Consider the following 16,259-nt stretch of genomic DNA (forward strand, 5'->3'; position numbering starts at 1 on the left):
AACAAGAGATAGAAAGCGAAGGCTATAAAGAAGAGAGATTTGAGGGTGAAGCAAAAGGGCCATGTGATGTGGCCATGTAAAAAAGTTCACTATGTCCTGGCTTTAAGCACATAAAACCTGGAGAGAATCTCTCTTACATCTTGTAGTTAAATGTACCTAAATTTAGAACATGTCTTAATCATAGGTTTATAAATTGTTCTATAAAATTTTGTGGTTTGAGATAGCAATTCGTGTAAACCTAAAAGTCGTATTCTCATGTCGACATTTGTTGATTTTGGGTCATCGAAATGTAAATCTGGCAATTACAGAGTAGTAAAATGATATGATTGCATATTATAACAACTAAACTAAATTTAATTAGTTTGATTATGTTTTGTTATAGTCCAAATTATGAACCTCATTAACTTCAAAGTCATTATTTTTTTAAGGGTGTTGAGTTAGAGATGGACATCTCTAAAGTATAGTGATAGAAGTTAATTAAGCTTGGAAATTAGAACCTAAAGAAAGTTTTATTTATTTGTATTTCTTTTAATCTAAAACATAATTGGTTTTTTTTTCCGGGGAATAATAATAATAGGGTAATTGATAATTATGTAATTTCGTTTTCCATAAAAATTCATCAGCATAAGGAGAATTATGGGTGAACTAAATTGCTCTCACTTTAGTTAAAGTTATAAATACAAACAATTTGAAAATGAAAGTTGAGAATGATAACTTGGGTGGATTCTATTTCATTCAAAACTAGCTTGTTGTTCAACATTTTTAATTAGCTCAATCTCCCCCCTCTTCAAGTAATTATAGAACCTAGGTAAATATTTGTAGGACACTTCAAATGAGAATCACTACTCTTGTCTCAAGCAAAACTTTTCCTAGGAATACTTTTACCTCAAATAATATTCTTTGCCATTACATTGATCCTCCTTATCAGTCAATAATGAAAGATGTACTCCGTGTATAAAATTAAAATATGTTTTACTATTCTTTTTCATCTTTTATTTGAAAATAGTAATTTAGGTCAGGGGCCTGTTCTATTCAGATTATTTTCAGTTCAGTTTAGTACAGTTCTTCAGCTCAGCTCCAATAAGTTCAAGTTCTTAATTTCTTTCTCTCATAAAATTTTCAATTCAGTTCAGTTCAGCTCAATTCAGTCAATCAGAACAGACCCTAAATCCCTATTTAACTAATTCTTACAACTAACTAATAGAAAGGGACTATACATTGCGAGAATAAAGCATTCAAGCCATAAATACAAAAGAAAAATCAATCACTTCAATGATACTCGTAATTTGCCATAAAATCAACAATCATCTTATCTTCTCTCTAAATACATCGATTTATAGAGTGACTTAATTGGGATCCATCAAAGAGTACGTAATCGATTGTAACTTTAATGAGTTTGAATCATGTACATGTCTTTAACACTATAGACTACTTGCAACTTTGTTGCAACACTTGCAAGTATAGGACAGATAATAGCAAAGAGTTGCCAACTTTCATGCATAGAGAAAAAGAGAGTAGAAGCCAACTAAAAGCTAGCAAACACAAGAGATCATGCAAAAAAGCTACTCTACTATGCAAATATGATGTGCATATATATATACATGGTCCCCTACATTTGAGGGCTAAGTTAGGCAGCCAAAAGGGGCTCAATTAGTTAGCCAACCAAAGTCATCATCTAAAATGGAGCCCATTGATTTTGAATATATTGCAAATATTAATCATATCATATAATTTTTTGATGATATATATAATGATGATTGGATTTTGGGTTTTTGCATGCGCACGCCTAAAATATTGGTTCATATAAATATTTTTTTTTTCAAATAACAATAATTACCTCCTTAGAGCCACACACATGGGTTCATATCATTTCATGAATATGCACATAGAATCCCTTTTTTTTTTTTCTTAGCCAAAAAGGTCATCAACACCATCATTATATTGTTAGTTAGCATAAAAGATTTGTTATAAGAATTTAATCTAAAAATGGGATTAATGATGGTGATAAAGAAATGTGGATTATGGTGTAGCTATTCATTAACTATTTAACTCGGTGTATGATTTGCAATGATCGTATTTATTATCATATCTTACCTGAATTAGTTCAATCGCTTATTTATATTACAAGGAACATTATTTTAGAACTATACCATTTAAAAAGGTATTTAGTCAAATATTTCTAGATATCTAATTTTCTAATAAGATTACGTCATGAGTTGATGTGCTTTGATTTTATGATATATGTAAAGAGAGAGAAATGAGGGTCTGTTCTGATTGAATGAACTCAGCTGAAGTGAACTGAATTAAACTTATTGGAACTGAACTGAACTAAACTGAACAGTTTATGAAAGAAGGAAATTAAGAACTGAATTGAAAATAACTGAAGAGAACAGATCCTGAGTAACATTGAACCATCAGACTATATTTGGTTTAACTTGTGTATTTTATTTGTTTAAACTTATATTCAAGTTAACTCTATCATACACTTATTAAATAACAGCTAGTTGCATATCTTTGAACATGTTAGGATTTTTATGGAGTCATTAAGAGACAGCTTTGTTATATTGAAATGTTGACTTTAGTCCAAAAATCTTTCAATAAGCTAATTTACAAAAATCTACATATCTTTTTTCTTTTTTTTTTTCCTTTGGTTGGAATGAAAAATCTACATATCTTTTTTTTTTTTTTTTTTTTTCCTTTTCTTTGGTTCACTTATTTATTTGGTCACATTTGTATTGAAATAATGGCTTTAGTCGAAATACCTTTCAAAAACATACTACGTATAAAAATCTACTTGTCTTTTCAAGGTAAAGTAAATTAAATAAAATATATGGGACATTCCTCTAAAAAATATCATTCAAACCCAATAAGAATATTTTGAAAATACTTCGTCTAAAAAAAATAGAAAAAGACAGAATGCTTGGGAATTTATGTCGTTGATCAATCTATTCATTCTCTGGCACTAACCATCACACGTAGTATAGAGACTGATGGTTAATAAGCAACTTTCTTCATCAAGGAGAGATCAAGAATTTGACTATTGTGATCACTAAATTAAAGATTGCTCAAGGAATTTTATAACAAATGTGACCAAAAAAATAAGTGAACCACTTTTTTTTTTTTTCTTTTTTTTGGTTCAGTGATAGAGTTGGGTCTTGGACGGTACGTCAAGACTTGCTAAATGGATATTTGTGGACAATTTGGTCATGCATTATATAACTGGAACGTTGGACTTTTTTCACTATTTATATACAGTACTATGTATTAGCTTTGATTATAATTTTTATTTATATAATAAAAAAATTATATTTTATCATAAAATATGTTATTAGATAGATATTAAGAGTAATATAAAGTTTCATAATATAATTTTAAAAATAATTTTCATTAATATTTAATTATAAAAAAAATAAAGTCAAACTAATGCATCAGCACATGCGCAAAATTGAGTGTGTCAATTACGTAGTACTTTAAAATAGAGGGAGTATGTGATTTGAGTTATTATTGTATTGATTTTATGATGTTTTAACTATAACAAGCTTCCAATTAGAATGCAATAAATTACAAACAAAAGTGTTAATATGGTACTCACTTGGGTGGACGAGGAAGGTGTGGATTTAGATTTGTATACATTTCTATTGTGGAGCGAATGTGGATGTTGGTTAGGCAATAGTCATAGAGAACACATACATTTTTTTTATGACGACATAAGGCAAGGTAAAGAGTAAAACTCAAATATCATAACCAAATTTTATGTTACAACTTTAGATTATTATTATTATTATGTAGCCCTAAAGGCTATGTATAACATTTTCCTATTATTATTATTACCAATATTATTTTATTATTTTTTTTAAAAAACCCTGACCTCATTAATGCTCTCGATTTTGTTGAAGTTATTTATATACAAGTAAATTTCAGCAAGAAATAAGATTATAGTGTAAAAAATAATGCCTTGTTCAATACTTCAATCCATCACCTCAATTTCTATTATCTTAAAAAAAATAATAGGTACTTCCTACATTTCAAGGCCTAATAAATTTACATAATAATGTGAAAGTTTGAGAAAAATATAATTCAAATCAATATCAATCAATACTTAGTATTTAAAAACTCTAACCGGAAAATACACATGTCTCCATTCTATTACACTTTTCTAACTTCTTTTACACTAGATGTGCCACATGTCTTCTTATATTTTTTTTTTAAATTTTTTTATTACACTATCTTAATTATTTCATTAAACTTATATTTTCATCTCTCTCATACACGCTTCATATTCATTTCCCCTATTCAATTCAACCTTTTCCTTTTTCTCTCTTTAATTTTTGTCCCTTCACCTTCTTTTTTTAAAGCCTCATTTTGAATTAGAGCCCTAAAAATCTAATTTCTTTAATTATATTTTAGATTACACATTACACCCCATAATGATTTATTGGTATTTCCTCGATCATTACCTTTCAATACAACTTTCTATAAAAACAACCCGTGCATTGCACGGGCTAGAAGGCTAGTTAGTGTTAATAAGAGCTACCCAAGTCCAATTTATGCAATCAAGAAGTTATTAATTTAACTATATATAATGGATGATTAACTAGCTTATATTAGTTGGTCAAAGTCATCGTGAGGGTTGATACTCAAGATTTGATCATTCGAGATCAAATCTCGTTTGCATCATATGCCCTTGTGACTCTTTAATTTCTACACCGGAAAAAAAATACGTTATACATCTAACAATCTAGGGCTAAACTTCCTACTTGACCTTAATCCAATCTCGCACTTGGTCTGATCACTCCGCAAATCAAGTTGTGACCAAAGTAGATTAAGATCAAGGGGCGTAAGGATGACCACTCTCTTGCACCTCATTAGGACGATACAACGGACAATACGTACATAAAAGAACACGAGTTTTATCAATAAATTTAACACACATTAATGAATTTACTTCAGCTCGTGAGGAGAGCATTTTCTTCACTTCAACAATCAATTAGGTTTTGTCTCCCGACTTCTAACTGCCAACCTTGATGAAACATAGCTTGTCAATTGGTGCTACTCTTGGTAACATAGACACATCAACTCTAGAGTGTCTCATAGTTGATTGCATCTAGGTATAAGAAGTTCACATAAGTTAAGATAAGTTTGATTAATATGAGTTGCATCTAGGTATAAGAAGTTCACATAAGTCAAGATAAGTTTGATTAATATGAGTTGCAAATAGGGGTGACATTTCGGGTCAGTATGTCGGGTTCGAGTCAGATTTCGGGTTATGCTTAGAAACTATCAAAAATAGTGTAAAACTTAACATTATTACAAAATATGATATTTGGGTCAAATCGGGTTGAATTCGGGTTGTTCCAGTCAGGTCGGGTTTGGGTTTCTCTCAGTAACTTTACTTTGAGTCGTTTTATCGAGTCGGGTCAGGGATTGCGCTTTGGACTCAACCTAATATGATAAAGTTCAACAAAAATAAATTAAAGAATAAAAGTATAAAATAAGCTTTGAACTCAACCTAATTAGATAAAAGTTCAACAAAAATAAATTAAAGAATAAAAGTATAAAATGCACTTTAATTTGGACTCAACCTAATTAGATAAAAGTTCAACAAAAATAAATTAAAGAACAAAACATGAGTTCAATAAAATGTTTAACCTTGTTTACACCCATGATTTTACCATAAATTATCCATTTAAATTTGACTGGACCCAATCTAACCAAGTAATGGACTTTGTTTTTAGACGTTAATTTAGCCAATATGCTTTATTTACACAGCTAGCGCAAGGTAAAGACATTACATTAGTACATTACTGCCCTAGCCCCTAGATGTACAACGGTACAAACCTAAAAGCCAAATTAATTAATGAGACCTCTACACCAATTTTGGCCAATTAATGTTACATTGGGACCATGCAAAAAAACGTAAAGGCCAAACCAAAAAAAAAAAAAAAAAAAAAAAAAAAAAAAAATTGAAGCCAAAAATGAAACAAGGGTAGTATAGTGTAGAAATTCAATGTAGGGTTGGTTGGGTTACTTGCTAAACGTATTTAATGGCATCACCCTTACATTTACACTTACACTTACATTTACAACACTTGATGAAGAAAGCTGCTTTCGCCGATTGTCCTCTCCTTTCAATTCCAGAATAGCCATTAGCTAAAAGAGAGAGAAAAGTGTGTGTTTTGATGAGATATAACGTTTCATGACATCAATGTTTCCCACCTCTAAACTAGTGCTAGTATAGTCTTTATTTGTTTAAGGAAATTTTCCATTGCATACACCAAAGTTTTTTGGCCTTTATTGGTAATTTATCTTTTAGGTTGACTTTAGTTAGCTTTTATAATAAAATTAAATGGCTAATGAATATACTTCGTCCGTTTTCATTTACTTGCAACACTTCCCTAAAAAGGAAATGTCACAATACTTGCAACACACTATAAAAGGAAAGTTACTTTAGGAAAAAACTATACTATTTCCCTTATTTAAAGCACATGACCCATTTAATTATACTCCTAACAACCACTCATCCTATTTTAAAGTTTATTATATCATGTAAACCCCACATTTTTTAATTACCGCGCTAAAGGGTGTGTTGCATCTAAAAGAAAACGGAGGAAGTATAAGTTTATTCAATTCATGTGAGTATTTCTTATAAACAAAAAGTTTTATAAGTAAATTTTCGGCTAGTTTAAGGGCTTGTTCTGATTTACCGAATCGAGCTGAACTGAATTGAACCGAATTGATTAGAGCTGAGTTGAACTGAACTGAATATTTTATGAGAAAAAGAAATTAGGAACTAAATTAAAATGAAGTGAACTGATTGAAGCTGAACTGAACTGAAAATAAGCTGAAGAGAACAGACCCTAATACAGTATTAAGTTAGTTGGTTAAAGTGACATCTCCATGTCATGGTTGTTTTTGGTAAATGGCCTAAACCATATCAACATCTAACTTACATATATTTTCACTTATAAGTGTATAGAGCCTGCAAAATGTAGATTTAATTCGATCTCAATTATTGGTTACTATTACTAATACTATAAGTAACTTAAGATAGTTCACATCAACATCTAACTTACACAATGCATTCGATAATATTACCATTTCGACAACACAAAACTCTAAAAATTACTCAAGTTTATCAAAATGTGAAAACCAAAAGTGATTATTGAATTGAAGAGTGATTACTGACTAGTTTATTTAATTATATTTTATTTTTACCAAAAAAAGACAATAGTTAATGGAATGGAATATTGAAGTGTTTTAGTAAAAGAGAACAACCCTTATTTTCACATATACGTCTCACCAAAAACTTCCCTTTTTCGCTAATTATTCTTGACCTCACAAATAATGGCACTACAAAATTATGCTAGATACCCAAAGTCAACGCAAGACCCTAATGAGGTCATAAGTCAAATGTAACGCAATTAAACATATTAAATTAACTAACGCTAAAATTTACTCCGTAATAAATATGAACTCCTTCATATTCCTTAAAATCCAAAAGTCAAAAAAAGAAGAAAGACAGCTCCCTAAATCGGGTCAAACAACACATGGGATGTTGATAAACTTCACCTCCAAAACCAACGGGCTAAACTAAATTGGCATCAACATACTAACAAGCGATTGGATCACCTTGTACTTAATTGTTTCATTTTAATTAGAACATCCTTTTTACTATAGGTTTATTGTTTGGTCTTGTTCCTTTAGAAAGCAACAACACTTGCTCCGCGCTCTATACAATTTTTGGCTTTCTGGTAAATGTAACAATTTAATCGAAATAAATGTCAATGCATATCTTTGACAATTAACTCCGTATGTTTTAAATGAATTTACTCACTTTAATTAAAACTACTATTTTTTTTTAGTGAATTTTGCGTATATTGTAAAAGTCAAACTGTTTACTTTGACTTAAAAAGACATGAGTAAGGGCCTATTCTCATTGATTGAACTCAGCTGAACTGAACTAAATATTTTATAACAGAAGGAAATTAGGAGCTGAACTGAACTGAACTGAAATGAGCTGAGTTGAACTGAAATGAACTGAACTGAATTGAACTGAACTGAATTTCAACGTAAGAGAACAGACCCTAAGTTTATTCTAATTTGTACTTTGTATTTGGATTAGCTATACTATGCATGCTTCGAAATACCATATTCCCTCCACAACAAAAATGACATGAAAATACTAATAAGTGCTAGGATCAACTTCATTATAGAGTAAAGAATGAGTAGAATTCTAATTCCGATCAAATGAAGCAACACACCAACACTTAACTCAAGTATGTATCGACTCATAACTATATTAGTCGTATTCTAATAGGCTCTAGATTACGGATTACTCTTCATAGCCAAAATGGCATCAAGGAGTAAAGGGCAAAACAGTACAACCACAACTGGCGTGCTTTAACTGCAGGAAAAGCTCCCTAAAAAAGCCCATCTCTCTCTCTTTCTCTCTCCTCTGAAACACTCTGTAAATATACACACACTGTACCTCTCTCCCTACTCTTCCTTTCTCTCTCCTCTTCCCCATACATTTTCTCTCTCTACATTTCTGGAAAACGTGTGTAAATATAAGTATTTAGGAGGGAAAAATTAAAACAAAAATTCACCCCATTTTTACATCACCCAAACTACAGCTGATCAATTTTCATTTTCATAGCCATTATTATTATAATTACAGAAAAAAAATATTTATTTACTTAAAAAGATCAGATTTTTATTTGATCTTGAAATCTGGGTCGGAAGAAATTTTTTCTCCAAAGTTCTGAAATTTGCAGAGAAGATTAATGGTAAAGGCGGCTAAGAGTTAAATACGTGGTGTTGTGGTTCTGATAGTGAGATGGGTTTTGAGGGGACATGTTATTTATTACACCATATGTTAAAAGTTAGCAAAAAATTTAATTTAATTTGATAAATTATTTTTTTTGGGTGAGAAAAAAAAAGGTTCTTTTTTTTTGGGGTTTGGATAATTTTAAAGAGAGATATTGAGCTGGGTTTTTTGTTTTTGTTTACTGGGTTGAAGTTTTTAGAGAGAGAAAGTAATAAACAGGGGAAAAAAGAAAAAAGGGTTGAAGTTAAAATTAAGAAAAAAAAACAGGGGAAAAAGCAGGGGATTTTGCTTGTGAAAGAGGGTTTATGTGAACAATTTTCTGGGTAAATTTGTTCATTGATTTTAAGGGTAGCTAAAACAGACATTCTTTTGAGATTGTGAAGATGAAGTTCATGAAATTGGGTTCAAAGCCTGATGCTTTTCAATTTGATGGTAGCACTATCAGGTTAGTTTTTCTATCATCTAACATTTTTTTCCCCTTATTTTTCTTGTTACATCTTACAACATCATAAGTTAATTGATTGATGTTTGATTTTGTATCGCAATAGTTATATCGTGTTAGTTGGTAACATATTTGTAGAGGGTCGATAATAAACTATTGGGTGGACGTTTAGTTACGTGTTTAGAAGAAATATCCTGTCTGTCTAATTTTCATTTAAAAGCAATGTTTCTAATAATGTTCTAAGTCTTCTAACATTTTTTTTGGGTAATTACAAAGTTAATTGCAATTTTGTTGATTTAATTCTTGTTTTCATATTAAAGCAATGTTTCTAGTAATTTCCTAATATGTAACTTTTGTATATAAACTGTTGGTGTTTTCTTGTGCATTGTTATATTCTTCTGATAGAGAAACTTCATGTTGGGGAGAATTTTTTTGAATAGAGTGCCAGAATATATTTCGTGGGGATAAATTTCAGTAAATTAGTTTTTTTTTTTTCATTAAAATTTTAGTGAATTGTTTTGGTATAAAATGTCAGTTTATATTCTTTTGCTTATTATAAAAAAAATTGGACAGTAAAGTGAGTGAAAAAAGGTTTTAGAGAGTCAGGTGAATCAAGGCATGAGTTTAGATTTTGGTTTATTTGGTGAAAATTGAGGAAGTGGTCCAGTCATTGATCCATTTTCTTGAATGTTGGTGTTGAATGTTGATGGGTGGTCCATAAACAAAAGCAATTGTATTGTCATTTGGCTGGATTTTTCAGACCCACTTCTTTTTTATTTTGCTGACATAGAGTTGTTGTTTTTTGATAATTACTCTAGATTTTTGTGGATTATGTAACTCTTTATCTTTAAAAAAGCTGGATTTGTGGACATAAATGGACCCTCTCCACCCCGAAATTAGTTTCAGGTTGATAGTGTGATTCAAACTAGCTATGTAACGATTAAATTGGAACGGAGATTGTTAATATGATCTCGTATTTGTTGTTTTTGCTACTAGAGTACTAGATCAGGTTTAATGTTGGGATTTAGTTAATTTCTTTCATAGTGTGTGTGTGTGGCGTCCCAAGTGTTGGTTCTAGATATCTATAGCGAATGAAAGATCTCAATTAAGGTGTAATTTGGCACAAAGATAAAGAATAGTTGTTAAGACCTTTGCTTCTTCCACGTTTCCACCAAAAGATGAAATGTTGCTTAGTACTAGGTATGATGATTTTCTTTTGAGTGCAACTTTTGTAAACCAGCTGTTTTTCTAATGATAGTAGGTTGGATTTTCTTTAGCACTTTCTCGAGGATGTTGAGGTTGGGTATATGAGAGTCTGAGTGCTCAACAATGATGAAGGTGGGCTGGTTCTACATTCCACACATTTGGGATGGTGGTGTGCCTGTAGATGGTAGTAATGTTTTCTGTGATGTAACTGTATAACGTGCTACATATCCTTCTATATTATGGGCCTAATACCACTTTAATGGTCAAATTTCACCAACCTACGGATTGCACTGTAACATATGCGTAATGGTTCTAATGTGAAATTGTATTGCTAGAATCATATGGATTTATCAATTATATTACAAACTAGTACTCCGTATTTTTTTTTAATCCAATACTTTAGATAAATTGGATAATGATGGTCAAAGTTGGCAAGGTTAGACCGTAAAAATCAGGTGTGGCTATGGCTTATCAATAAAGATTGGAGGAAGTAGGAAAACTAGTGACCAACTCTTGTAAGATTTCTAAGGAGATTTAAATTTATGTGCTTTCACATACCCTGGGGCGGTCCCTTTAGTTTCCCTTGTCATAAAGTTGTCTCTTCAACCAGTACATCATGGATTCTTGAACATTATGGGGTATGGTAAATGGTTTTGTCATTGGTGGTGGGACGTTTGGTATGGATAACCACAACCTTGCTGGTTCAAAACTTAACGTTGGTTGTTTTGTTGCTCAAATAATGTTTGTGGGATGTCCTGATATTTTGTCTTTTGGATGGATTGCCCAAGTATGACGGCAATGCTTTAGTTTCTGGGTGCAGTAATTTGTTAGTCTATGTACTTTTTTTCTTTTTTTGGAAGTGTTTGTCGATATACTTTTAATGCCGTGTATTTGAATGTTTATGAATTAATGCCTTGATACCCACATGAAATTCATATTTTCCGTATTGGACTGTCTACAAAAGATTATTCATAAAATTACTACGACAATTACAATGGAGGTCCCAAAAACAACTTTACATTTTTTTACACTCACTATTCCCATTTCTCTGCTATTCTGAACTTTACCTATTACTTCTCTGAGTTCTCTCTACACCACATTCTGTACTTAACAACCTCTCCTTATTTTCATGCCAATCTCAAGTGTGATGTTCATTTTAGGACAGGGAGTAATTGGGTGCAAAATAATATTTTGTTATTTTGATTTCTATGTTTCATTAAATCAGTAGTCTTGCAACTCTTGCCTCAAACTGATGTGACTTATTTGGATGAGAAATGAAAGTTAGTGTAGGATTTCTTGATTAATTGGCTTTGTGTAAAGTGTGGTGGTCTAAGACTCTTAGTAGATTGAAATTTCCGCGCTAACTTCTATTCATTACCCATCTTTGCAGATATGTCTCCTCTGACCTTGCCACTGATGTTGCTGTAACTGTGGGTGATGTGAAGTTTTACCTTCACAAGGTAGGAACTCTTCATTATTATTCCGTGTTTGTTTGGGTTCATATAAATGTGTGATCTTTTTTCTGTTGCTCCTCTCTTTGTTCTGTTTCAGAAAACCATGATTTCTCTTAGGCTTTCAAAACTTTGAATTAAATTGATTAATTAGACACCTTTTACTATATCTCGGACTTAAAACGCCCTACTGTAATCAGTCATCCAAGCCAACTCCATTTCTTTGTGTGTGTGTTTGAGAGGTTGCTTTATATGATGCTTCGTTTTTTGAATAAATTCAGGATTGGGGATGGATGCCCTTCCTTTCCAATTTGTCTATTCTGATAAATGTTCAACTTGAAATGAGTGTTCTTAGCCTTGTCATTTCCCAGCCACTATATCGGATACTAAAAAGTCTTTTCCATCATTCTATTCTTTGAAATTATTTTTCCGAAAAGGACTTTACATATATAATCAAGCTCATCTGTATATTATTTTTATGCTCCATGGATTTCTACAGTTTCCTCTTCTGTCAAAAAGCAGCCGCCTGCAAAAGCTTATAGTGAGAGCAGATGAAGAAAAGAGCGATGAAATTCATTTGCCCGACTTTCCTGGAGGGCCAAAAGCTTTTGATATATGTGCCAAATTCTGCTATGGGATGACTGTTACTCTCAATGCTTATAATGTTGTTGCTGCACGTTGTGCTGCGGAGTACCTTGAGATGACTGAAGATGTTGATCGAGGAAATCTTATATACAAGATAGAGGTTTTTCTCAATTCCAGTATCTTTCGTACTTGGAAAGATTCAATCATTGTGCTTCAAAACTCTAAATCTCTTTTACCGTGGTCTGAAGATTTGAAGATTATTGGGAGATGCATAGACTCTATTGCATCCAAGACCTCAGTGGACCCTTCGAAAATCACTTGGTCTTACACACATAACAGAAAATTAGCAATGCAAGACAGAATCATCGAGCATGAGACAGTTGAATCAGTTCCCAAAGACTGGTGGGTTGAGGATTTATGTGAATTAGATATCAATCTGTATAAGCGAGTTTTGATTGCTATAAAGTCAAAGGGAAGAATGGATGGTTCTGTGATCGGAGAAGCTCTAAAGATGTATGCCATCAGATGGTTGCCAGATTCTCTTGATGCTTTGGTTTCCGATGATCATATCCAAAGAAACAAATCGTTGGTGGAAACAATCATATGCTTGTTACCACCTGATAGATCATTGGGTTGTTCTTGTAGCTTCTTGTTTAAGCTGTTAAAAGTTGCCGTTCTAGTTGAAGCAGAGGATGCTGCTAGGGAAGACTTGGTGAGAAAAATTAGCTTGAAACTTGATCAGGCAACAGTAAAGGACCTCTTGATCCCAGCAAGGCCTCCCCAGCCTACAGTTTATGATGTCGAACTGGTTTTGTGCATTTTGAAAAGATTCGTGCTGCAAGAAAAAAGCTGTTGGGAACTAAATATTTACGAGAACAATGAGAAGGGCGAGTCAGAGTTAGCTCTAGACCGTGGATCCTTGTTAAATGTTGGCGGACTGGTTGATGCTTATCTTGCTGAAATTGCTTCAGATCCGTGTTTGGCCCCTTCAAGCTTCATTGAATTAGCGAGATTGATACCTGAGTCTGCAAGACCAATCCATGACGGATTGTACAGGGCTATTGATATGTACTTAAAGGTACGTGTAGTTTTTGTTTACTCGATTGGCTTATATCATATCAATATTTCATGTCATCTTTGTTCATTAGCAATTAGCTTTGGGCTTGTTAGTTGTTCCTTGTTGTATCTCACGTTTTACTAGTAGATTTATAATTTTATATCCTAGTTAATAGATTTTTGTTAAGTTAAATTGTTAATATCTTAGCTGATATGATCTGTTATGTTCATGATGTTTTCAGGAGCATCCAGACTTGACTAAAGCAGAGAAGAAGCAAATATGCGGGCTAATGGATGTTAAGAAGTTCACCATGGATGCATCAACTCATGCTGCTCAAAACGACCGGCTTCCTCTTCGAGTCGTAGTCCAAGTTTTGTACTTCGAGCAGATGAGGTCAGCGAGTGCAACTCAATCCCTTAACAGAATTTCCAACATCACTTCATCTTCCACACCAAACGAAGATGAAGATTGGGATCAGAGAACCCTAGAAAGCTGTAAATCGCTGAGGAAACAGATTGACAAAGTGAAGATCGAGGACAATGAAGAATTACAACGAAATGGGAAAATGATGGCCAAGAAAAACAGTAGTAAAAACAGCCGGAGTGGGGCACAGTTGGTTCCTTCGCGATCAAGGAGGATATTCGATAAGTTATGGGGTATGGGCAAGGGGAATGGCGAGAGCAAGAGCTCAGAGACAAGCGGGAGTTCTCAGTCACCAACTACTTCATTGGTTCCCGGTGATACAAAGTCGTCTGGTTCAAGTTCACGACACAGGAGGCATTCTGTCTCTTAAAGGAAGCGAGGAGAGCTATTAGATTTGATGGTCTATTAGTGTAAAAAATGTGGTAGGATTAACTTCTTTTTTCTGTTGTTGTACCTAGTAGGTTATGGGTGTAGTGTTTAAGTAATTAGGGAAGTTGATGTGATTTATCTGCTAACAAAAAGGCGCTAATTAAGTGCAGAAAATGTAATCAGTTCCTTTTGTAAGTGTCCTGTATGCTACTTGACCAACTTAGGTCCTAATTAATTGTTGTTTAATCTAATATTTTCTCTTAAACCATAGAAAAATGGGCTAAGAAGAGATTTTAGGGTTTTGTATGACGTGATATGCCTTTTTTTATTTTTTTTATTATTTTTTTTTTTATTTTTTTATTTCCTACTGTAATAAAAAGTTGGCCATATTATGGAGATGAAAAGATGGGAGTTTTGATTAATGTACATGTGGACACTAATATATGTAGAGGAATGAGGATACATGGTGGTCCCACAAGTTTTTCTTTTGAATGTTGTTGTAGTATTTTAGATTTTGGTACAATGTAATACTAATAATGCATAGCTTTAATAATGTATGTGTAGCATTTTTATATAGTGATTATAACTTTAATTAGGTTGGAAAGAATCCTAGTTGAACATGAATCAATTGTAGATTGTATCATAGTCTTGCATGTCTTCATTCCACAAGACAAATTAATCCTTATCGAGATTCTTTGTTCTCGGTTTAGGTCAACCTCACAATATAAACACAAGGTTTAATTTTTAGGTCTAAGAGATATTGCACTGAACTTGATAAAGATTTGGAATTTGTTATGGCTCTTTGGTTAGATGGTGGCCTGGGCACGTGGCTCCTAATGATTGCAAGGGTGATTTGCTGATATTTTAGAAGTGATTCATTTCCATGTTTTCAATATCACCTTACAAGAGTTTAACCAATTAAAATGGTGAACATTTATAGATATTTTCTTTTATGATTCATTTGAGCAATAGTGTGATAACATGTCTAAATTACGTGCTATTTTATGTAAGCTTACATCAAGGGATTTTGAATCCTATCTCCAAAACTCTTTTTCCAATTGTAAGCCTTGAAAATGATTGCTTTAATGTCAATGCATTTTAATAGGCATTTGCTTATTATTATTTTTTTTTTTTCTAAAATTCTAGATTCAATGCTTATAAAGAACAATTAAATTCATCAATGTCTTCTTTCAATTTTCAACTAGTACTTTTATGAAAGTTGACTTTTTGCAATGTTTCATGTGTAAGTTGCTTGGTATTAGAGTTTAGGAAATGACTGACTCTTGGACATGTCTTTAGCTCTTTGCAAACAATGAAACCTTACCAGTAAGGCCAATGGAGGACCAATTGATAATTTCCCTCTCTTTCCACTAGTTGATAACCAACATCTCTGATCAAGGATTCCTATTAATTGCCAAAGAAACTTATTAGGTCATAATTTTATCTTCCTTTATCATGTACATTCTACTGCTTTCATCTTATCGCATATAAATATATATTATTCAAAAATCAATATGACCAATGATTTGCAACACCAAGCTTTTGTTTGTCTTTTACCATGACATTATTTTTTACTAATTTCTCATACATGTTTCGCATGTCAATCTTTCATTTCTTATCATAACTTGATTTCGGTGATTCTAATAATTCCATTACAAATTCATGATCCATGACCTCCAATTTTCTCACTTTCCTAATTTTTAATCACAAACAACCTTTCAACTATCATCGTGGACAAGCACTTGATTATCTATTAACCCACGCTTATTATTGGGTTAAGCTTAACAAAGTGGATCCGTAAACTTTAGGATCATGCTCAACAACACCATCCTATACTACATTACTACGTACATATCTTTCTTTTTTTTTAATTAAAAAATAAAAATAAAAATAGTGAGC

General features: G+C 32.3%; 1 protein-coding gene across 1 annotated transcript; it reads left to right on the forward strand.

Moving 5' to 3' along the window:
- The first annotated feature begins 8,414 nt into the window (after nucleotides 1–8,414).
- LOC145641534 (phototropic-responsive NPH3 family protein NPY1-like) lies at nucleotides 8,415–14,611 on the forward strand. The gene is made up of 4 exons (XM_081692358.1): nucleotides 8,415–9,272; nucleotides 11,866–11,935; nucleotides 12,426–13,589; nucleotides 13,810–14,611. Exons 1-4 carry the CDS (start codon nucleotides 9,211–9,213, stop codon nucleotides 14,359–14,361), a joined length of 1,848 nt encoding a protein of 615 aa, XP_081548484.1. The 5' UTR covers nucleotides 8,415–9,210; the 3' UTR covers nucleotides 14,362–14,611.
- The last annotated feature ends 1,648 nt before the right edge of the window (nucleotides 14,612–16,259 follow it).

Source organism: Chenopodium album, chromosome 8 (genome assembly GCF_948465745.1).
Source record: "Chenopodium album chromosome 8, dcCheAlbu1.1, whole genome shotgun sequence".
NCBI classification, from domain to species: domain Eukaryota; kingdom Viridiplantae; phylum Streptophyta; class Magnoliopsida; order Caryophyllales; family Amaranthaceae; genus Chenopodium; species Chenopodium album.